At 44.7% G+C, this 24,574-nt stretch overlaps 1 protein-coding gene across 1 annotated transcript in view; it reads left to right on the top strand.

Annotated features, from left to right (window-relative positions):
* PITPNM3 (PITPNM family member 3) overlaps positions 1 to 24,574 on the top strand; it is a 366,258-nt gene that overhangs the window by 276,923 nt on the left and 64,761 nt on the right. Inside the window, exons 7-8 of the mRNA XM_034752560.1 lie at positions 15,057 to 15,246; positions 22,849 to 22,968. Of these exons, the coding sequence (XP_034608451.1) occupies positions 15,057 to 15,246; positions 22,849 to 22,968 (310 nt within the window). The remainder of the gene's footprint in view (positions 1 to 15,056; positions 15,247 to 22,848; positions 22,969 to 24,574) is intronic.

Raw genomic sequence — 24,574 nt, 5'->3', positions numbered from 1 at the left:
CATTACAGGGCGATACTTGAAGAAGTCTGCCTTGCTATTGGGGTACGCTGAAGTCCCCATGCTTCAAACATCGACTCACTTGCCAGGAGTCCTTCCCAGCTAGTGATGGACATTCATGCTATAGCCACTGCCTTGGGGATAGACCCATGGCCAGATCTGCACAAGTTTCAAAAGCTACTCTAGGAGGGACGGGGAGATAAAACGGTGTCTTCTAATGATGGAACACTCCCTCTTCCCAGCTTTAGATCCTGCCCCAGAGATTCCTCCCTCCTATACCGCGGGCTCAGAGGTAACAGAGCACCCTGTCATCCTCCACGGCTTGCTCACCCTCCAGAGGTGAAGTGGTTATGGACTCGGAAGACTTCATCCACGAGATGCATGAATTCTCCTAACAGACCTACCACACCGGAGACCCCCACACTCTTGGAAGGTTTCCACAGAGGCTTGGAAATCAAAGTCCTCTAGTGTGTCTAAGTCGCAGGGTACCCATCGCTCAGTACCAAAGCCTGCTCCTCCCTCCCCCCGGTACCATTAAAACATGAGCAGAATACTAGAGATAAGGACCCTGCACCTAAGAAGTCAGTGCCACCTGCATTGACAATTCATCTGATGTTGGTGCCACTCCTGGTACCGCAGCCTTATTCCTCTGGAGCTCACCAGGTTTAGGCATGAGCCCACACAGGGCTACAGGAGTTCAGATTCTCCAGGGACCCATTTGTCTCTAATGAGCCAGAGTCTCCTCTACTGAGTTCGGTTAGACTCCCAGTACCACAGCCTGTATTAGCGCTGGCACTGCATGGTTCCCCAATACCCCCACAGTCTGATAGGCAGATCCAACATCTGCTCCACCATTATGCTACATAGATGAGAGCTCTTCAGGCTCCCCTGGAATTATTGAGCCCATGAACACTTTGCGACCTCCACGACCTTGATGAGTTCAACATCCTCCCTGTTATAGCCAGTCCTGGATGCCTCTCTTGTTTTCCTATGAGCCACCTCAATGGGACCCTTGGGCATTATATCACGAGTAATTTCCGAAGGCATCTAGCACTTCCTTTGGAACTCCAGAGATAGTGCTCCCAGGCTTCAGAGATTGCCTCTGTAAGAACTTGACACTTGGAAACAGAGCTCTTGTGAGAATCCAACTGAGAAGTTGACTTTCTTCTCATACAAAGTGAGTTGTTTGGGGCCGTAACCTGCTGCAAACCATTTTAATTAAAGTAACTCTTCCTCCAACACCAAACAGTGGGTTCTGCTGGTTCCTGTCTTCAGATTGTTACATCTTCAACTGCATGGGCTGCAGACTTCATCATTGCCAGCATTAATGAGAAATTAGCAAAGCATCAAAGGCCATGATAGACTCCCTCACAACACAGTTACTTCAATATTATCCCTTTCCTCTCTAGAGACTGGCTTTGGTTAATGAAATCATCCTCCCTTGCTGGGTGAGCATATGTTTGCCTTTCCCTATTCTAAATTTCAATCGCAGGCTGTCTCTGCAGAGACAGGGCGATAACTATTCCATTCTTACTCGGTAGTAAACATTTATTTTTCTCTTTCACAGCATAATCCCTGATATGAATATTTTAAACAATAGTGCAGTAATGTAGTTAAGATTGCGGGAGGGTGGAAGATAGACACGTGCTGTTGGTCTGGTTCCCCTCTCACATCTGGAATAACTACATTGAATTCAATGGAGTTACACTATTGATAGTGAGAGGAGAATTAAAGTTTGTTGTGTTTCTTTCTTTCTTCTGTTTCTCGGCAAAGTTTGAGAACTCATTTATGTTGGTTTCTTCCAGCACTTCGATTTAAGAAATGTTTGCTTTTACAGCATGCCACAGATTTGGTCTCTTTGTAAAAAGTAATACAGTATGTTGCTCCAAACTATGCGTTTAAGCATGATGGAGGATAGGATTAAAATTCCAAATGATCTGAACAAACTGGAGACATGGTCTGGAGTAAATAGGATGAAATTAAATAAGGACAATGCAAAGTACTCCACTTAGGAAGGAACAATCAGTTGCAAACATACAAAATGGGAAATGACTGCCTAGGAAGGAGTACTGCAGAAAGAGATCTGGGGATAATATTGGATCACAAGCTAAATATATGTCAACAGTGTAACACTGTTGGCAAAAAAAGCGAACATCATTCTGGGATGGATTATCAGGAATGTTGCAAGCAGGACACACAGTAATTCTTCTGCTCTATTCTGTGCTAATTAGGCCTCAACTGGAGTATTGTGCCCAGTTCTGGGCACCACATTTCAGGAAAGATGTGGACCAATTAGAGAAAGTCCAGAGAAGAGTAACAAAAATGATCAAAGGTCTAGAAAACAAGACCTATGAGGGAAGATTGAAAAGATTGGGTTTGTTTAGTCTGGAAAAGAGAAGGCTGAAGAGGGACATACGTTTTCAAGTATGTAAAAAGGTTGTTACAAGGAGGAGGGAGAAAATTGTTCTCTTTAACCTCTGAGAATAGGACAAGAAGCAATGGGCTTAAATTGTGACAAGGAAGATTTAGGTTGGACATTAGGAAAAACTTCCTAACTGTCAGGATGGTCAAGCACTGGAATAAATTGCCTATGGAGATTGTGGACTCTGTCATTGGAGATTTTTAATAGCAGCTTAGACAAACATCTGTCAGGGATGGTCTAGATAATACTTAATCCTGCCTTGAGTGCAGGGACTGGACTAGAAGATTCTCGAGGTCCCTTCCAGTCCTACACTTCTAGGATTCTATGATGTATCCAAATTATCAGTCTTGACTTGTATTTGTGTGAAAACATATTGTAGGCATAGAAGGAGTCTGATGAGAATAATAATACTGCCAAGCAGGGCCAGCTCTAGGTTTTTTTGCTGTGCCACCCCAAGTACGTGCTTGGTTTGCTGGTGCCTAGAGCCGGCCCTGCTGCCAAGCTCTTACATACTGTTTTTGATCTATAGATCTTGAAGCTCCTTACAAGCGAGATCAGTATCATAATCTCCATTTTACAGATGGGGAAACGAAGTCACAGAGAGGTGAAGTGACTTGCCCAAGGTCACTCTGTCAGGAGTCAGGCATTAGAATCCGGGTCTCTGGAGTCCCAGTCCAGTGCTCTGTTCACTAGAGTATGGTGCCTCATCATAATCTGTTGATATGGAGTGATTGTGACTTCCCACTGCCACATCATTTAGAAGCATTCCCTTGATTTGCATTCAGTTGATCATCCCAATGTCCTTTCCAAAGAGGTACATGTCACCTCCTGATTCTGAGGCACTATATAATGGGGCTAGCTAGGCCCTTAACAATAACGGGAGAGGAGGATGGGAACAAATTAGTGATTTAAACAAAGGTCTTTGACTTACAGTCTAATCTCAGCCATTATGCTGAACTCCTGTGTGGCCTTGGGTAGATTTCTTTGCCTGAGTTTCCCCACTTGTCAAATGGAGATAATTCATACCTCTCCAGGTTAATCTAGACTAGGAAAAGTAGCTGAGGTCGGGTTTACTAATATATTTTACCTAACATGACCTAATCTGGATCTTTCCCTTAGAGTAGATAAAGGTTTTAACACCTTTTACCTCAATTTAGCTTCCCAGGTGGGACTGCTAAGTCTAGGTAAATGGCATTAACCTGTGCCTACAGTAGGGAGATGGTCAGGGTTTACTAGCCTTTTCTTAGACTAAAAAAACCCCACAGGGTCGTTGTAAGGACTGGCAGTTGTTTGTAAAGTGATTGGATATCCAATAATAGACACTTAGCTCTTATGGAGATAATTCTTTCATCCATCAATGTTGAAGTATTTTACAAAAGCAGGAAGGTATTGTAATACTTATTTTATTGATGGGGAAACTGAGGCACGTGCAGTTGGGGAAACTAGTCCGGAGTCACATAGTAGGTCACTGGCAGAGGTGGGAGTAAAACCCAGGTCTCCTGACTCCCAGTTCAGTGCTCTTCCCACTGGACCACACTGCCACTGACAAAACATGTACAAATTTGTGTTGAGAGAATACATGATGGTGTGGGGTGGAATATAGGTTGAGTTTGGAATAGTCACATTGCTCAAGAGTGGGGTAAGCCCGGCAGCATGCATGAACTTATCACCAGAGCAGAAAACCCTAGAGGAGATGAGGCATTTTCTCTGCATGCTTCTCCCTCTCTGTGTTGAACGAGTGAGCAGACTGAGAGTTCTGCTATAAAGTGCTTGTCTCCAGCCCCATCAGCTGGTAGGGTGAGGTTGCAGCAGAGGGAAGGGAGACATGACATTTCTGGGAGGTGATCTGGACTCTAGCTGGATGATGGCTGTGGGAAAGGAGGCTAGGGGTTTGCAGGTGGGAGTGGTGGCTGGCTATGCGTGTGGGGAAAAAGCTGTGTAATGGAGTCGGTGGGGGAAAGAGTGTGTGTGAACAAGGTGGTGCTGTGCTGGGGAAGAGGACTGCTAGTGGATCAAAGGAGTTGCTTGCTTATTTTGCCCGCTGCTTGCTCATTTTGCCTGGTTAGTCACGCACGCAAGCCAGCAGCATGTGCACTAAGCATGGGATAACATGGCCCATTCCTCTTTCTCTCTAGCTGTGCCCTGATGTCTGATCCATGCTCAGCCATCTGGAAGGGTAAAGGAAAACCCATGCCAGAGGCTGCAGGGAAAATCAGTAAATTGGCAGTGGAAGTAAGATGCAAATAAGCTGAGCTCCTGCAGTTTCCTGTTTTGCCTTCCCTTAACCAAAGCAGACGGCACCAGAAGTGTTTAGCCATATCAAAAAGAGCTGAACTAGAAGTTTGAATGATTTCCTGCAGCTAATTTCAGCGTCTGGCATGATACCGGCACTGCCTTGATGCTTTGTAGCATGGAGTAGCCTGTCATGTGCACATTGGGGACTGTCAGAGACAGATTTTTCTTGAGTTTGTGCAGCTTTGCACCTGGAACATTCAGGGCTTAGAACTCCAGGATGCAATTAAGCAGCATAACTTGTGGATAAACATCTTATTTAGTAAATTGTAGGGGAGGAGGTGTGTTTTGATTACCGCGGTATTCCAGCCATGAGGTGCCAGATGACTGATTTACCAGCAGCGTTAGATCTAATTTTAAATAATGTTATCCTGCATTTTCTGAATGTGGAGGAATAATTAGTTGTCAGGTAAGCAGAAGAATTGTCCTACCATGCTGTCAACGGAATCAGAAGAGGTCTTGTATTGTATGCGCATATGCTGTGTATATGCACTTGAAGGAATTATACTTTGGTTTTCATTTTTAACACACTCAGACAGTTCTCATCCTGCAATACCTTGCTCGCTCAATTAGTCCCCTGAAAGTCAGTGTGGCTGCTGATGCAAGGGAAGGGAATTGAGAACTTGCATTGCAAAGTTTCACAAGCTGTTAAATGCTCAAGGTTGTTTAGAATAGTCTGCTCCCATATATGTGACTCACTTAAGGTTCCCCACACTTGTCATAAATCAGAAAGAGGCTACCTGTATATATTTGTAATGCATGACTGATCTCCTGTGACATTCATCTCCAACCTTCACTGGTGAGGAGAGACAAGGATAACACACACTTGTGGTGATTCTCTCTCCTTCTCAGGAAGACTAATGTCAGAATGTAGATCAGCCATCATGTTTTTGATGGATTAATTTCAGGAACGTACATTTATACACACATCAGTACAAGGCTCCCAATCTCAGACTAGAATTTCAAATAGACGGGCTGTTGTGTAAACTGGAAAATATTTATTACAGGTAAATAATGGTTTTAATTTTAGGAGACAGTGGCGCAATTATTGTACTGCAGTGATTTGAGCTTAGTATGAAGTGATTTCTGGTTGCTGTTCAGGGAGCTGGTTTCAAATTCTAAGGCCTTGATTCTGCAAAGCACTTAAGCATGTTTATAGTCCAGCCCTATTCAGTAAAGCATCTTGAGCATGTGCTTAAGTCTCATTGAAATCAATGGGATTTAAGCATGTGTGTAAAGTTAAGCACGTGCTGAAGTGCTTTGCTGAACTTGGACCAGTATTCTAACACGATATGAGGCCTGCCTGTGTGAAGGATCACCTCTCTGCTTTGTAATACAGTGACAATGATGACCAGTGTTGGCATTTGAGTGCACTGTTCCCTGGTTTACGCATAGGTGGGATAGTGGGCAGGTTATTTCATGGGAAGAGACATTGACTTTGGAGTTGGTTTCCTTCCTTGGTCTATCAGAGTCCAAGTCCATTGATTTTTTCAGTTATTTTGCAAGGCCTTTCTGTTCTCTCAGGCTTTGGAGAAGAGGGTAGGTTGATGAGATCCAGAGGGGATGGCATTTTTTACTCGTAATAGGCTGTTGGGATTCAGCCACTTTATTAGTTTGTCTGTACAATCTGTTATGCTTTCAAATGTACAGATGTCTATCGAGCAAAAACCCCAAGTAGTGACAATGTTGTTTGAATGTACATTGACACACTCAGACTGGAATGATTTTCCAGGTGTTTTATAGTAGGAATAGAAATCTCTCCTCCCGTTGTTGTGCCACAGGCATTGTCTCCCTGGGGGTATTTTTAAATTTCAAATAAGAGTTATTCGTACCTGTAAAGCTGGCCACAACCCACCTTGTAATGAAGTTCAAAAGGAGTGAAGTTTTCTTCCTTTGTCTGTACTTACATGGCCCTCATGACAGTAATATCTGAGCGCTTGATCTTTGTAACATCTCTGTGAGGCAGGGAAGTGCTATGATCCCAGTTTTACAAATGGGGGAGCTGAGGCATAGAAAAGGTTAAGTGATTTACCCAAGGTCAGACAGGAAGCCTGTGGCAGAACAGGGATTGACCCCTGGTCTCCTAGTCCTAACCACTGGATCATCCTGCCTCTCCCCTCTTTCTACAGCCTAAACATTCCATTTAGCCTAGAAACTCAAATAGTAGTTTGCAGTCGATGTGGAGCCCTGCATTATTTTTGTCTTAGACCATAGTTGGCTGATGCCAGTATTTTAAAAAGAGGTTTAATTTTTTGTATATCAAAGTGGAATGAGGCTCTGCAGGGATCTGGAAACGGAACAAAATTACTGATGGGATATTGCTACCAACTTTGAAGCCTGCCCTTTCCCTACATCTTGCGGCGTTTAGAGAAGGAATGGGAGAAAAGCCTTTTCTGATTGAGGTGAAAGAGTCTCTGCTTTTCATTTGGCTCTGTAATGTTTTATCCTTCCATCAGTATGCTTTTAGAGCTACCATTTCCACCAATCGCCTTCATTTTCTTTTTGTATCACACAGTGTTTGAAGCAAGATGCCTGCAGAACTGAAGGGGAGAACATCCTGTGTTTTTTCCTGTATAAAACTATAATAGATTGTTCGTTTGTGGGAGGGGGAATTGAACAACTAGCAGATACTACTGCTGACACACTTCACAGGTACAAAGTACAGACCAGCTTGAATGATGCCAAATAGTCCAGGGTTCTACTATGCAATCTAATTGCATAGCAGAGGCCATAAGACAACTGTACAGGGATATGTCCCTGCCAATTACCCGGGGTCCAATTCTGATTTCAATAGGGCTGTGTGTGGAATAAGATACTACTCTCTGTTCCAGGGCACGTGGAGAAGGAAAAGGAGATCACCTTCCCCAGGCACATTTTGATACCCAGCATCATCACATGACGTCAAAAACTTTATCGCTCAGAGACCCGGCCTGCTGATGGGACGTTGCAGTTCATGACGTAGTCGGATTGTGATTTTTATGGCCTGTTGGTATCAATGCAATCCCAGCTGTTGGGCTGCAAGGTTGCCCTGATAAGGATGGTCTTGCAAATCTCAGGAGAGGCTGCAATCTTCAAGTAGTTATAAGGCACAAACAAATGCTAAGCATGCATCAGCTCTGAAAATCGTGTACTAAAATTAATATAACTTCTTATTTTTAAGCAAATAAAAACCTCCTGATGAGGCCTGTGGAAAAACCTTTCCATTGTCTCCAGTGGTGCAGAATCCAGCCCCTTATGGAATTCACATATCTAAGGGCTGCAGGATGTTGCCTGTGGGGAATTTTTAAAATACTATTAGGTTCAGTGTCTTATACTACTCATCTAGTGAGTGATGTGCAGAAGAGCCTCCTAGACTTTTGATGTTTAACCCAGAGTCCTTAGCAGCATTGATTTAAGTGACAAGCCAGTTCAAGATGAAGTACTCCATTAAATGTAATGCCTGACAAGTATGAACTGCTTTGAGGTTTACTTATGAAAATAATTACTGTAATGGATGGGGTGCTGTCCAAATTAACCTTGGTAAAAGGGGACCGCAGTTCTTGAGAAACAACAAAAGCAAAAGTGGGGAGGGGAAGCATAACATGGCACTTAGTGAAATGACAATGTGTCTAACGGACCACATCTGACATTCTGAAGGAGCCGTAATGTTAAGTAATGAATTTAATTTTCAGAGTATCTAGGATGTATTTTCTCATTTTTCCCCTTTTGTCTAGAAAATACCAAATGACAACAGGTACTAACTATTTCTTTTCTATTCATCAATCTAAAAGTCCTCTGAGACAACCCCCCATCCCCCTTTCAGGATGAAAAGTTGATGCTTTACTTCCCATACTGAAGGCTAGACCTTTGAGCTATGTCCATTTACACCAGCTGAGATGTGGTCCTATGATTGACCCTAAAAAAATAGTTCCGTTGAGTTTAATTGCACCAGTTTACAACAGGCTTGTGAGTGTCCCTGGTTGTGTGGTTGTAGGCAGTGGTACTGAATTGCATATTTTCAGCACCTCAGTTTCTCTTGGTGGAAGTTTGCAATCATCCTACTTCCTAATTTTATCTAAGAAAGCCCCCAAACATCTATGGACAAATTCATTTGTGTGTTGCCTGGTAGTTTGGAATGGGGTTACAGTAAAAAAAGAGACTGTTAAAAATGATATCCTCTTACTGCTCTTTGCTTCCTAAGTTTCTTATGCGTCACATCCATTTAGTTTACTGATTTAAATGCAGACGTTTCCTGCCCTCCTCTCTCGAGTGCTAATGTTGGTGGGGAAGCCATTGTGAAGTGTCTGCATTAGGAAGAACATAGCTTTACTTTCAGGCACTCGGCTACTTTCAGGCACTCGGCTGAACTTGGGTCAGATCAGTGTAGCTGCATCATTTTACACCAACTGAGGATCTGGGTCTCCTATTGGAACTGTCATCTAATGGCCTGATTCTCCTCTCTCTTAGGCCTGGTCTACATTACAGAGTTTGGTTGATGTAGGGCAGCTTACGTCGACCTAACTCTGTAAGCATCTACGCTACAAAGTTGCTCCCACTGAAGTAATTCGCTCACTACATCAACCTAATAATTCCAGCTCTGTGAGAGGCGTAGCACTTAGGTCGATGTAGTTAGGGCAATGCAGTGTCTGTGTAGACACTGTTACTTACATTGCCTGTTGGCTGTCAGCCCCATGTGGGGCTGACAGCTTGGGGTGGGGGAGCACTTAAGTCTGGTGAGGAGACACATCACCAACAGAAGGAGGGTAATGTGGACATGAAAAACTGCAGTAATTACTGTGGTGACTGTACATCGATCTACCTTAGGTCGACTTAATCTTGTAGTGCAGACTAGGCCTTATTCGTCTTTCCTCTGTTTTACTTGCGCAGCTTCACAGACTCAAAGAGAAACACGGTTGGTTTCCACTAGTGTCAGGGCTCGATCCTGGAAAGTGCTAAGCACTCTCTGGCCCTAATCCAGCAAAGCACTGTCAGAACGTAAGTCGTCCCATTTCACTGTCCATGTGCTTTGCTGGATTAGAGTCAGAGTGCTCAGCACTTTGCACAACTGATTCTTAAAGGAAGGGGGAATCGTGTTTTACTGGTGAGGTAGGGAGCACCCACAGCCTGCGCTGAGAGCAGCACCTCACAGGATTAGGCCCCAACATGTGTTACTTGGAAGTTAAAATGAGTTCTTGGGTTCATAATCCATTTAAAAACTAATTTTAAAATTACACTATCCAGCACATGTAAAACGCTAGTATTCATGGCCTGCGATCTGTCCCTCGCCCTCTTTCCCACTAGAAAGGGAACTCCACACACGCATGGCTTGGCTTTTGAAACCAACCTCAACTCCCTAGTGAAGCTAATGGGAGCTGCAGGCCATGTCTACAAGCAAATCAGACCATAAACTTCTAATTCTCCCACATGTAACAATAACTTGAGGGAAGCTCTAGCAGGCAGGTTAGCATGAGCATTGGCACGTGAATTGGTCCCTCTGCCTTTTCCTTTCCCAGGTGTTAAGCCTCAAGCACCTCTCCCCAAAGAAGTCAGTCAGAAGGGACCCGCATGGGGTTGTGACCTGCATCAGCTAATGTTTGGAAACTATTTTGCTAACTCCCTCTATTGGATCTTGAATATTCTCTCTCTCTCTCTCTCTCTCTCTCTCTCCCCCACCCCCTCAGCCCCCATTATGTACAATCTGTTACCCCTGCAAGCAGCTGGCTCTGTGACATCATATCATTTGTGCCCAGTCAACGGATGCCACTAAAGCAGGGTTTGGCAACTTTTCAGAAGTGGGTGCCGAGTCTTCATTTATTCACTCTAATTTAAGGTTTCGCGTGCCAGTCATACATTTTAACATTTTTAGAAGGTCTCTTTCTATAAGTCTATACTATAGAATTCAACTATTGTGTATAAAGTAAATAAGGATTTTAAGACGCTCCATCTAAAATTAAATTAAAATGCAGAGCCCCCTGGACCCGTGGCCAGGACCCGGGCAGTGTGAGCACCACTGAAAATCAGCTTGCGTGCCGTCTTCGGCACGCGTGCCATAGGTTGCCTACCCCTGCACTAAAGCCTAGCTCTCCAGGGTCCTGGATCTGTCTTGGATACAGCACCGGCAATGAAGGGGATGTGTCTGCAATTGCAACATTATTACAATGAATGGCTTCACCTCCTCCCCGCCACCCAGTGATTTCCTCTCCTCCCCACCCCACCCCACCCCTGCTTTGTGAATGCAGCACTTCCAAACTGGCGCATGTAAGGGCCTCTTGCAGTGCTCTGTCAATGCACCAAGCTAACAAGCTTTGTGTTTGCCTATCTCTTGTGATAAAGAGCTTCCCCTTTTCCATGGCGTGCTGCTTTTTCGTTTTCATTGTGTTTATGGTAAGAAAATAAAAACCTCCCCTTACGTGACCTTTGCAATAAAAGAAAAATAAACTGTTCTTTTCCAACCAGGTAATTATTTGTAATTAATTTACCAGGAATTAATTGCTGAACTGCAGCTTGATTCAGATTCCTTTGCTTGCTCATAAGAAATGTTGCTGGCTATTTTTTTTTAACCCTCTGCTTCTGTATCTCTCTCTTCTGGATTTCCTTTTGCATCTTGCTTTTATTATGTAGATGTGATTTTTTTTTTTCTCTTTTGAAAATTCCCATTCTAAATGATTATTTTTGTTTTTTAAGTGAGTGTTATATGCTACGGAGGCCTTTTTATTTTATATTTGTAAAGTTTGGTTTTTTTATTTTATTTTATTTTTGGCACGGGTATTCAGCAATCTGTCTGCTTTGCATTTGGATGGTCTAATCCACTGGCAGAGTGAAGTCATGTTAATTGATAAATTGATGCTGCCTGGCAGAGCAGCTCCAGGTCATTAAAAATGTTGAACTTCTTAAGATGCAAAATATCTGTCATTTGACTGCTTTAGCACAGACTAAACATGGAAATTTGCAGTGAGGCTTAGAGGAAAATACAGACCAACCACGGCATTTCAGAGCTGTAAGTAGTTTTTGTTTTTCTTAAATTGCTTTTATCTGTGGTGGTGGTAATAGATCCATAGATCTAATCCCATCTCAAATGGCACATTGTTTAATATTGTTATAGCACAGAGGTTCCTATCAGAATCAGGAACCCGTTGTACTAAATCCAGGGCAAGCACATAGTAACAGGGAGTCCCTGCCCTGAGGAGAATGTATTCTAAAAAAGAGAAGGGACAGACAAAGGAAAGGGGTGCCAAGTGGACAGATGGTGATATGCATGTGTCTGGCTAGTTCCTTTGTGTGTGTGGAGTTGGGGGGGGGATTGCCCCCAAGATGAGTAACCTGAGTTCTTTGACTGACTCAGCAACTGCCTATTTGAGTTTGGGGACAAGTCACTTACATATCTGAGTGACATTTACTTCACTTTCACTCCCCTCCTCCCCCAGAAAGCCTTACTCTTTGAGCTTTTTGCGGTGAAATCCAGCCCCACATACCTCAAACAAAGGCCATGGTACAGAGTGATAGAGCGAAATATTTTTTCACACAATGGATAATTGAGCTGTGGAACTCATAGCTGCAGGAGGTCATTGAGGTGAAGAATTTAGGAAGAGTCAAAAAAGGGATTGGACATTTAGATGGATCACAAGAATATGCAGAATTAAAATAGATAATCCTAACAGACGCTTGGAAGGGATATTGAAGCTCATGCTTCAGGGCTTAAGCCAATCTCTTACTATGAGAGATTAGGCAGAGACCAATTGCAGCAAATCATCCCGCATCTGCCTGCTGCAGGGTTCTTATACTCTCTCCCAAAGCATCTGGTCCTGGCAACGGTCAGAGAAAGGATATTGGACTAGAGAGACCTTGAGTCTGATCCGGTTTGGCAATTCCTATGCCCCTGTTTCTGTACAACTGACCCACTCCAGCATTCATTTGTTCAGCCTATAGGATCCTCTGCAGTATTTCCATGCGTTGTTAGCCCATAAGGTCATGTTTCTGTGTTGCTGGCAGTTCTTTCCGTCTGTCTAAACTGTGGCATTATGAGATGTGCAGGCTCCCCCGCCACCAGGATGAATACGATTCTGCGTTCAAGTGGCTAAAATGGGATATAACTGTATTGACCTCTCGGGTGGCGCAAGGCATGATTCATGGGGGCAAGCACTTTGAGATCTGCAAGTGTAAGGGTATGTACTGCTGCAGAAGTGCTATGGTATTATAAGTGTATCTTATAAAGAATTACATAGGTCAACCCAACTTGAGAGAGAACTACTAGAGAGGGAGAGAGTTTACTGTAGGGTTGAAGTTTCCAAAGTAGTCTAGGAGATTTACACACAGATCTGCCACTTACAATTAATGGAAAATGTATGTCTAAAGCCCTTAGGCTACTTTGAAAATCTCAGCCTCAGTTACTATCATATTATTTCATTTCAAGGGGCCATTTAAGGTGAAGTTGTCCATTAACACCCCTCTGATCATAGTGGGGGAAAGTTTGTGTGTGGGGAGGGGAGGGCGGTGGATTGATGGAATGCATGTGGGGGGATTGCTAGTTGGCCACTTCACCTTGAATGGTCCCTTGAAATATGTGTTAACGACTTATGCTAAACAATCTGTTCCACCTTGTATTTAGCTGTGACACTCCGAGTACGTTTCCCAGACCCGAAGAGCTCTGTGTAAGCTTGAAAGCTTGTCTCGCTTACCAACAGAAGTTGATCCAATAAAAGATATTACCTCACCCACCTTATCTCTCTTATACCCTGGCTGTGACATGGCTACAACAACACCGCATACAACAATGGCATAATTAATGGTGTCATTTGAAGTTTATGCAGGAATTAGATTTTTGTGTGTGTTTTGTTTTGTTTTTTGCTGTCTTTCCCTGACTTATACACACTCAGCAGGTCCAAAAACTAACCCAGTAATTTTGGCCAGTTAGTGTTTTATACTTTGGTTACTGGAAAAGACTTCAGGTAACTTTTTAAGAAGTATCTTCTCCATATCGCTCTACTCTGAGATCTGGTTGCTTTTTCTGTCTGATTATCAGATGTAGATTACCCAACCACTGTAGCCTCCTATTTCTCAGATGTGGGGCTTGTTTAGTTCCCTTCCTCTTAGTTGTTTTTTAATTAATCAGAGCAAACTTCAGGGATTGACCATCTAGATCACAAATACTGTTTATTTTTAATGTCTAAACTAATTCACTTCCAAATCTGACCCTACACGTCTCTGTGCTTGTTTCCCCATGTGTGCGATGGTGATGCTTATCTGCCTTGTTGTGAGGTTTAATTAAAGCGCTCTGAGATCTTTGGATGGGAAGTGCAAACTACTTTTATTTATAAAGTCTTTGTTTTCTACCTCTGTAGCCTTGGCTGAAATCCAGCCTAATTTTCAAAGTGCTTCTGACCTTATATTGGTCTCTAAAGGTGCATAAATATATTCTGAGAACCTGGCATGAGGTGATATGACTTGCAATTTCTGTTCTCTGGGAATTGTTTTTCCCCTTCACTTTTAAATATCATCCAAAGCATGACTGACAGGTTGGTACTGGGAAACGTGCAGAAATGAAATCTAGACTAGACATAGAGGGTTTAAAACAGTGCTACGTTAAAGTGCACTAAGGAACCTTTAGTGCATTCCAGCAGGTTCTGCACAGACCCAATTAATACACAGTATGTTTGTGCGCTTTAGAAATCAAACCCCCGTAGAGCACATTACCTCACCATGTAGCTAAACCCTCAGATAAAACTGGTATCCTAGTAAATCTAAACATCTGTTTTCAAGCCAGTCACATTCTTTTGTATAATGCTAATAGGTGAATGTTTAAATGTTGTTTCAAGACATATGTTTTAAAACTACTTTTATGTAATTGATCAGATAATAGGCTGATCTTGTTCTGTCTTTTGGAAGGAATATTGTCAGGTCAGATTTTCTCCAAAATTTATACAAACCTTTACAAAATCTCATTGACAGAAATGTTTCTGTATTTTTTAAAATAATTTCAATGGGAACCATTCATTTGGAAGACTATCATATTCCAGTGCAGCAGCTGCATCCCATCAACTGTTGTATTGTGCTAATGTATGAAAACCAGAAACCGAATCTGTTTTCTTCTTGCATTTATCTCGGCTTCTGGAGTAAAAATAAGGAGCATAAATGGTGAAGCATAAATCAGATTTATAAAAACGCCTTCCATTCTAACAGTCTAAAGCTGTGCCAATAACCCAGATCAGGAAAGCGTAGCTTTTAAACAGATGGGGTTTTAAGGTGACGGGCTTTGGTACCAAACCTGAGTAGCCCAGGATCATTTCAGTTTAATACACTCACATTAGAGCTGTAATATTGTGCACTTCCTTTTGTTGCATTTTCCTGACGACCGTATCTTCTTCTTCAGCCTGAATCCCTACAGCTATGATGAGAACTGCCTAAGCAGTAGTGAAGACCACATCCCACTGGCTGCCTTGCCCTTGCTGGCCATTTCCTCCCCTCAGTACCAGGATGCAGTTGCCATGGTGATTAACAGAGCCAACCAAGTTTACAATGAATTTCTCAAGTCTCCAGATGGGACTGGTTTTAATGGACAGGTAGGACCATTTCCTCTTATTTTTCCTCAAAGAAAAATGCTTTGGGCAAGGCCGAGTTTCCATTATTTTAGGCCATTGCCTTGCGTGTATCAAGTTACTAGTATGGGGCTGACACAGCAAATGAGAGGAAGCAGTGTTCGCATGGGAGTGCAAAATGTCTGTTTACATTTCCCAGACATGAAAAAGAGCTCTGTGTGAGTTCAAAAGCTTTCTTTCACCAACAGAAATTGGTCCAATAAAAGATATTTCCTCGCTCACATTGTCTCTCTGTTAAGCCTCTGAGGATGCTCAGGGTGAACTAGGAGCTTCCTGAAACCTGAGCAGGGTCAGTTTGAGCTGGTAACTCATGCAGTGAATAGAAAGCACTGGACCTAAAGGTTTGAGAATAATAGAATTTTTGCTTCATTGGCAATTTTAAAAAGTTTAAAATAAATATTTGGGGTCAGACCAAAAACTAAAATATAGAAATTTGTCAGCAAATTGAAAACCCGAAGAAAAAATTTGTTGTGGGTTGAATAAAATCGGAAACACTTCGTGCTGCAAATGCCAAAACAAAACGTTTTGATTTTTTTTTCTGACTTGTCCCCTGCACCCTCCACCACCACTCCCCCTGCACCCTCCACCACCACTCCAAAGTGAACAATTCGGCAAAAGCAACACACATTCATAAAATGTTTTGGTGTGGCTGAATCTGCAATTCTCACCAGAAAAAGTTTCAGCTGAAAAATTTGCTCAGCTGTAGTTGTACCTTCTCTCCCAGCCAGTCCAATTCCTAAATTCGTATAACCCCTTTGCAGATGATGGGAGTTGAGGGACCTCAGCACGTCTCTGATTAGACCATAGGGAATCAAACATTTAAGTACTGGTATCTCCCTCTTTTGTCACGGTGTCAGTAAAACCACAGGGAGGAAGCATGATCTCATGATTGAGGACTCAGGAAATCTGGGTTCAGATTTTGGCTCCGCCACAGATTCCCTTGTGTGACCATGGGCAAATCGCTCAATCTCTCTGGGCCTGATACAAATCCCAATTAAATCATCTAAAAGACTTGCGTGGAGTTGATTGGGTTTGGGAGCACCACTCTCCTGTAGCTACCTGGTCTCTAAATGGGGTTACTAATACTTCTCTACCTTATTGAGGATACATTTATTACTGTGTGAAGTGAAAAGAACAGGATGGTTATATGGTTATAGAATAGAATGGTTATATGCATCCGAAGAAGTGGGCTGTAGTCCACGAAAGCTTATGCTCTAATAAATTTGTTAGTCTCTAAGGTGCCACAAGTACTCCTGTTCTTTTTGCGGATACAGACTAACACGGCTGCTACTCTGAAACCTGTGTGAAGTGCTTATATACGCTTGTGATGGGCCTTTAAAGGTCTAGATAGATAGTTGTTTTAAGTACAGTGAGGTTTCAAAGGCTCTGAAAGAAGAAAAGATTTTTAATCTGAGGGTACAGTGTAATCTTCTGAGGAAAGCATGAGTCTTATTACACAAACAAATTATTTTTTTCATAACAATAATAGGATTATACTGTGGCATATCAGTTTTTTAAGCTAAAATTTGGTTTGGAGCCAGTTTAATATCCGTAGTAAAAATGTTCTTGCTTGGAGCTTTTAAAAAAAACAAACCCCGGCTATTATGTCAGAACATTATGAAAGGTGAGATTATGAGAAGAAAAATTATACCAATTACAGAGATAATTATAAAAACAGATCTCTTCCAGTAGAAACTGAATGTTAAGAGGTTTGTTTTTCTTTAGGCCAAAGCTACAAAAAAGGCCTTTTTTTGAAAAACATCTATTGATAATTCACCTGGGATGGTGTAAACAATCTCAGTATATTTTGCATGTTTCCACCGCACAGGAAAAGTGCTGATATCATTAGAACGAAAATGTTGTACTGTTCATAGTCCTCCATTTTGGCAACTGGATAAAACCATCAAATTCACCTCTAAATATATAGGTCTCTAGTTATAAAATATGTACAGTATAATTCAGTGAAACTGGACAGGGAGTCGGGCCTTCAGTTCTATTCCTAGCTATGCCACTGACCTGCTGTGTGACCTGGGCAAGTCACTTAATGTGTCTGTGCCTCAGTTTCCTCTCCCACCCTTGCCTCTCTTGTTTACTTACTTTACAAACTCTTTGGGGCAAAGGACTGCCTTACTCTTACAGTGGGAGGGGTTAGCTATCCAGACTATGTGCCCATCTGAGACCACAGGCATGTACTCGGGGTGGCTAGCCCCACCTGCCACTCATGCCACTATAGTGACATTCTATTTTTAGCAAACTAGCTCTCATCGAGCTAATGCAGGTATGTCTCTTTGAGGTGGGACTCACACCTCCAGCTCCAAGTGTAGATGTACATACTCTAAGTGCTACTCTAACACTAATAATCATCATCAAGATGAGAGTTGTCATGGTAAGTGCAATGAGATGCCATTAATCCTTCACAAAACATTCTGTTAATGTGTTGTTAAGGTTCGGTGTAGCCAGGTGGATTTTCAGTTCTTTGTGGTGTGCATCAGAGGGGATACTATTTTTAAGTTAAAAACTCACCTGGGATGTGGGAGAGCCCTGTGTTGCTTGGTTCAGAGCAGTGACTTGAATCTGAGGTCTTGTCTACACTAGCAAGTTTCTGCGCAGTAAAGCAGTTTTTTGCATTGTAACTCCCAAAGTGTACACACTGCCAAGCCACTTCGTGCGCAGAAAGTGCGCAGTAGCAGCACTGTAAAAAACCCACCCCGACGAGAGGTATACAGCTTAGACCAGTGTAGACACCCTGGTCGGTTACAGCGCTGCGATTGGCCTCCGGGAGGTGTCCCACAATGCCTGTTCTTGCCTCTGGTTCTTGCCTTTGGTCATCGATTTGAATTCCACTGCCCTGCCCTCAGGTGACCAACCGGGAGCCCCACACCTTAAATTCCTTGGGAATTTTGAAATGTTGGAATGTTTGCTCGGTGACGCGTGCAGCGGTCTCAGTGCATCTTTCCAGGTGACCATGCCAGCTTCACACACCAGGCGATCCACCTCTTGGAGCAATGCCGAGCTGCTGGACCTCATCAGCATTTGGGGAGAGGAGGCTGTCTAGTCCCAGCTGCGCTCCAGCCGTAGGAATTATGATACCTACAGACAGATTTCACAATGCATGACAGAAAGGGGCCATGACCGGGACACACTGCAGTGCAGGGTCAAAGTGAAGTAGCTGCGGAATGCCTACCACAAGGCGCGAGAGGCAAACTGCTGCTCTGGTGCTGCGCCCACAAGCTGCCAGTTCTACAAAGAGCTGGACACGATACTCGGCTGCGAAGGCCACTGTGGATACTTCAGTGTCTCGTGTGCCAGTCGAGAGTGGACCGAGCCAGGAGGAGGAAATCTTGGACGAGGATGGGGAGGGGGACCCAGAGGCAGAGATCGACTCAGAGGTCAGAGATGCATGCAGCCAGGAGCTCTTTTCTACCCTGGAGGAGGCTAGCCAGTCACAGCTGTCAGAGCTTGGCGAAGCGCAAACAGGAGAGGAGGCCCCTGGTAAGTGGCTTTAATTTTTGGGAATGGCTGAAGTGAGTTTTGGGGGGTAGGAGGGTTGCAGAAAGCAGGCTTGTGTTTGTACGATGCGCATACCACCACATGCCTAGTCTGAGCGGCGGAACAGGATGTTGATGGACTCCCTCACTTCACGGGAATCTGCCTCAGAGATCTCCACGAAACTCTCATGGAGATACTGGGCAATCCGTTGCCGTGGGTTCTTCGGCAGAGCTGCTTTGTTTCTTGCTCCATTAACAGTATCTTTCCCATGCCACTCTGCCGTCAGGGGGTGTGGGGACCATTGCTGCACGCAGGCGAGCTGCATAAGGGCCAGGGCGGCAGCCGCAGTCTTGGAGAAAACCCTCCCTTGACTCCCTGTTCACCTCAGCAGGGGATATCTTCCATAATGAACACAGCCTGTGGAAAATGTGGGGACAGGAATTATTATAAGCTCCCCCCCCCAGTGCTGGCTCCCCCCAAGAGCCATGTGCCCAGTGTATAGTACAGTCCTGGAACACTGATTTCCCCTGTTCCTGCGGTTACTCACCATTTTGGGGGTCTTGTGGCTCATGTGTGTTTGCCTGGGGTCAGCCAGTTAGTGACAGGTCTGTGAATAGTGGCTGTGTTTTAAATCACTGAATCAGTGATCTGTGTGTTGCAAACAATACTGCTTCTGTAAAAGGTTGCATTTTGGCTTCACAGAGATGACCTTGGGAACCCAGCCTCCCTCTTTGTTATCGCCGGCTGAACGGCTGCCCAGAATGAGAAAGCGGCCCCGAAGAACTAAAGAGGACTTTCTGCGTGATGTCCTGATGCACTCTGCGGCCGAAAAACAAGAATTGAAAGAGTGGCGGGACAGCGAGAAGAGGGATCGAAAGGAGAACGCGGCACGCCAGAACAAAGCCACGCAGCGGCTCTTAAACATTATGGAGCACCGAGTGGACACGCTCCAGGTGCTACTAGCACTGCAAACTGAGCAGCTCTGTGCCCGCCTTCCCCTGCAGCTGCTGTCGCCCCCCAGACACCGGCAACACAGGTGTTATTCATACCAACAAGGGTACCAGTTGGTATGAATGTTAATGGCTGCTCCCCTGTCACAGTCCAGCACTGAGGACTTTCAGTACCCACGGCACTCAACACCCATCCCTCTGCAGTTTAGCCCTGCTGAAGTACAGCACCTGCTGCATTGTACTCCAAAGGAGAAGGTTGGATATGATACCTGGACATACACAAGTCTTTAACTGTCCCGGACCCCACCTCCTCCTGTGACCCTCCCTTCCCCCATCCCCCTCAGTGCTGATATATTGTTGTTTTTTGTCTCTGTCCACTGGTGGTGGTTGTTTTGTTTTGGTTTGAAAGCTATCTTTATTCTATTAATTGAAAGCAAACAGAGCCTTGCAAAGCAACAGGCAATTTTCTGAAACCTTCATCGTGCATAGTCTGCACCAATCACAATCACCTCCTAGCATTACAAGACTGCACTCCCGAGCATAGCAGCAAATATTAGTGGCTTACAACTTCAAATTGCTGCCTCAAGGCATCCCTGATCCTTATGGCCCTGCACTGCACCCCTCTAATAGCCCTGGTCTTTGGCTGTTCAAATTCATCCTCTAGGCGCTGAGCCTCAGCGGTCCAGCCCTGAGTGAAGCTTTCATCCTTCCCTTCACAAATATTATGGAGCGTACAGCATGCGGCTATAAGTATAGGAATATTGTCATCAGCCAGGTCCAGCCTCCCACAGAGACAGCGCCAGCGGGCCTTTAAATGGCCAAAGAACACTCCACAGTCATTCTGCACTTGCTCAGCCTGTTGTTGAACAGCTCCTTGCTGCTGTCAAGTTGCCCCATGTATGGCTTCATAAGCCACGTCATTAAGGGATAGGCAGGGTCTTCCAGGATCACAATGGGCATTTCGACTTTCCCTACGGCTATCTTATGGTCTGGGAAGAAAGTCCCTGCTTGGAGTTTCCTGAACAGGCCAGTGTTCCGAAAGATGCGCGTGTCATGCACCTTTCCGGACCAGCCTGTGTTAATGTCCGTGAAATGCCCACGGTGATCCACAAGCGCCTGGACAACCATAGAGAAATACCCCTTCTGATTAATGTACTCGGTGGCTATGTGGTCTGGTGCCAGAATTGGAATATGCGTGCCATCTATCGCCTCTCCGCAGTTAGGGAAGCCTATTTGTGCAAAGCCTTCCATAATGTCACACACGTTGCCCAGAGCCATGGTCTTTCGGAGCAGGATGCAATTAATGGCCCTGCACACTTCCATCAACACAAGTCCAACCGTCGACTTTCCCACTCCGAACTGGTTAGCGACCGATCAGTAGCAGTCTGCAGTAGCCAGCTTCCACAGTGCTTTTGTTCTCGTGTCCTTGTGCTGCAGGGCTGGGGTGAGCTCATCACACAGTCCCATCAATGTGGCTTTCCTCATCCGAAAGTTCTGCAGCCACTGCATGACGATGTGATCCCACCACTCAATGCTTGTTTCCTGAGCCCAAAAAGCGGCATTCCACTGTGGTCAGCACCTCTGTGAACGCCACAAGCAATCTTGTGTTGTAGCTACCATGCCTGATGAGATCAATGTTGAACTACTCTTGCCTTTGTAGTTTAAGGAATAACTCCACTGCCACTCGTGACATGTTAGTGAGAGTGAGCAGCATATTGGTCAATAGTGCAGGATCCATTCCTGCAGACCAAAGAGGCAAAGCGCGCAGTACACAAACCGTTGAAAGATGGCACCAAATGCGGACGGAAGCACAGGGATTGCTGGGATGCGAAGCAATGCATCACAGGATATTGGGACAGGACCCAGGATGCCCTGTGGCCCTCTCCGCCTTCCCACAACCCCTAGCGGCAGAAGAGGAAGAGATGCTCTGTGGGATAGCTGCCTAGAGGGCACTCCTCCGCATACTGCTGCAAGTGCCGCAAATGTGAACATGCTATTGTGCACACAATCCCTTCAGCATTCTCTGAGCGGCGCTGAACCTGCTGGCTCTGTAACTCTGCCAGTGTAGACAGATTCTGAGTCTCCTGCATCCATTACCACTGGCTATTGACTATTCTCAGGGGCGGGAGGGAAGTTGCCCACCCTCTCTCTGTCTCTTTGTGGTTCTGACCAGAAATTCCATTCTGGACCCAAGGAACCTTCCCGACAAAAGTTAAGTCTAAACTCATCTGTTCACACATACAATTTCGGTGTTGATGCATCTGCATTTATTTTGGACCAAAAATAAGTTTTTTGTTGAAAAATCCCTGACCAACTCTAGTCATGATCGTAGTGGGGAAATTCATGCCTTGGAGTGGGTATTGTATTGGGTGTGACTATTGCTTATGTTGCAATTTTGTGGGGAAATACACTTGAACAACCTTAACTCTGTCAAATAAGAGTGTGGGATTATAGAGAGATGAGAAAAATTACAAATCTCTGCCACCACGCTAGTGAATTCAGTTTCCCTAAACGCTACAATCTCACCTTAGTGCTATAGTCTGAATCATAAGAAAGTATATACCTGTGTGAAATCTGTCCATTGGCACCTCATTTCACAGTTTGGGTCACTTGCTTTGACCAGTGAATGACAACTTATTTCTGCTTGCAAATCTTTGCTAGAAATCCAGTTGAGAACCCTCTTGATATCTGGGAAGAAATGAACAACCCAACCTGTGTCTGCGGGGTGCATTAAATGGATTGAAGCATGATCAGCTAGGTTCTTCAGGGATCCAGACCCTTTGTGCTGGATTCTGGCTTTAAGGAGCCAACAGGGATTGCGGCTAGTGCTGGGGAATTCCCTTCTGGTGTGAAGCTGATGGAGGCAGCCCCTGTGCCAGCCTTTGGCATAGGGTGCGTGTTGGTGGGGAGAGGAGGAGTGGCAAAGTGGCTATATCTATCCCGCACTGTAATGGGATCCACCAAAAACTTTGCAACCCTTGGCTGCTGCAGGCTAGTCCCCAGGACCAGGGAGCTGTAATCAGGCTCCATGACGCCACCCCCCCCCCTTGCCTCCTGTTTTGAGTCCGTGACTCTGGCTGATAAATATCACTCTGTCTGACTCGCATGAAATCTCCTATTCCTGCAGGTGTGCCTCATCGGTGACTGTGTTGGAGGAATTTTGGGGTTTGATGCCATCTGCTACAGTGCTGGCACCGCAGGCGAGAGTCAAAACAGTAGCAGGAGAGGGAGCCTCGGCAGCATGCAGGTAAAACTCCCATAGGTTCATTCCCTGGATGGAAGCCAACTGGCACTATAAGCAGCTTTCTGCGAGAACAAATACAAAGGGTTGGTAGATTGCAGTAGTGCTGAATATTTCAGCTGTTATTTTCAAGGAAAAAGTCCACTGATGTATAGGAAAACTTTCCCACTTTGGGTTTAGAGTACTTGCAAGTCGTTAACAAATGCTTTATTGGCAAATCCATGGGGTGGGGTCATGGAGTGCTTTTCAGTGTATCCCTAATTGTGATTTTTATGGTACCCGCGCCCAATAATCTCCGCCAGCTCCTGTCTATTGCTAAAATCTGCTGTTTTTTATTTTTCACCATAGTGTCTGGAATTCTTAATGCTGCTGCTAGAGGCTAATGTTGCATTAAGCCATGCTCGGGAGTGTATTTTAATGGCTCATCGAAAGCACGCCTTGGTTACACTGGGGAATGCCAGTCAGCTGAGGGTCGTGTGAATGGAGCACTAAGCACACTCGGGAGTCTCTAAATGAATCCTGTTCTAATGAGAATCTCTAAATTCAGATCATTTTTGAGATGTAAATCTGCTTTAGAAAGTAGTTTGTGATAGAAAAAAGCAGAATTAGGTTTTTTTATTACTATTCTGTTAATGTCTATGTTGCATTATTGATGTACTATTTAAGAAAAAAAATCAAAGATAAATTTAACTAATCTTATGTAGTCTGAACAAAGTTTCTGGGGCCTTGAGAGGCAGTGGGTATGTCTTCACTGCACACTAAGCCTGGGTTCTCACTCAAGTTTAAGCCCAAGCTCCCCCTTCCGTCCACATGCAAATCAATCTGATTCGGGTCAGCAAGCACTCAGGCCCTGGATGCTAGGACTCTGCTAGTGGGGTTGGTCAGGGCCCAAGTCACACTGCGACTTGGATCCAAGCCCTGTTGTTTTGCCGTGTGGACACCACTCAAGCCCCAGACCCAAATCAGAAGGTCTGCGTAGTACAGTATGGATGTACTAGCAAGGTTGTGAGACCCAGATCCACCAATTGTAAACCCGCACTCAAGTGCAGGCTTGAAAACACCGAGTCCACAAGCCCAGGTGTCTCAGGGTATGTCTACACTACGAAATTAGTTCAAATTTATAGAAGCCGGTTTTATTGAAATCGGTTGTATACAGCCGATTGTGTGTGTCCACACAATAAAATGCTCTAGGTGCTATAGTCGGCAGACCGCGTCCACAGTACGAGGCTAGCGTCGACTTCCGGAGCATTGCACTATGGGTAGCTATCCCACAGCTATCCCACAGTTCCCGCAGTCTCTGCCGCCCCTTGGAATTCTGGGTTGAGATCCCAATGCCCGGATGATGCAAAACAGTGTCGCGGGCGGTTCTGGGTACATGTCGTCAGGCCCCTCCCTCCCCCGTCACAGCAACGGCAGACAATAGATTCGCGCCTTTTTACCTGGGTTACCTGGGTTACCTGTGCAGACAACATGGAGCCCGCTCAGCACAGCTGAGCTCACCGTCACCATATGTCCTCTGGGTGCCGGCAGACGTGGGACTGCATTGCTACACAGCAGCAGCTGCTAACTGCCTTTTGGCGGTAGACGGTGCAGTAGACTGGTAGCCTTCATC

This window comes from Trachemys scripta, chromosome 18 (assembly GCF_013100865.1).
Source record: "Trachemys scripta elegans isolate TJP31775 chromosome 18, CAS_Tse_1.0, whole genome shotgun sequence".
Lineage (NCBI taxonomy): Eukaryota > Metazoa > Chordata > Testudines > Emydidae > Trachemys > Trachemys scripta.
The sequence above is the reverse complement of the archived record's forward strand: the minus strand, read 5'-3'. Positions and strand labels throughout refer to the sequence as shown.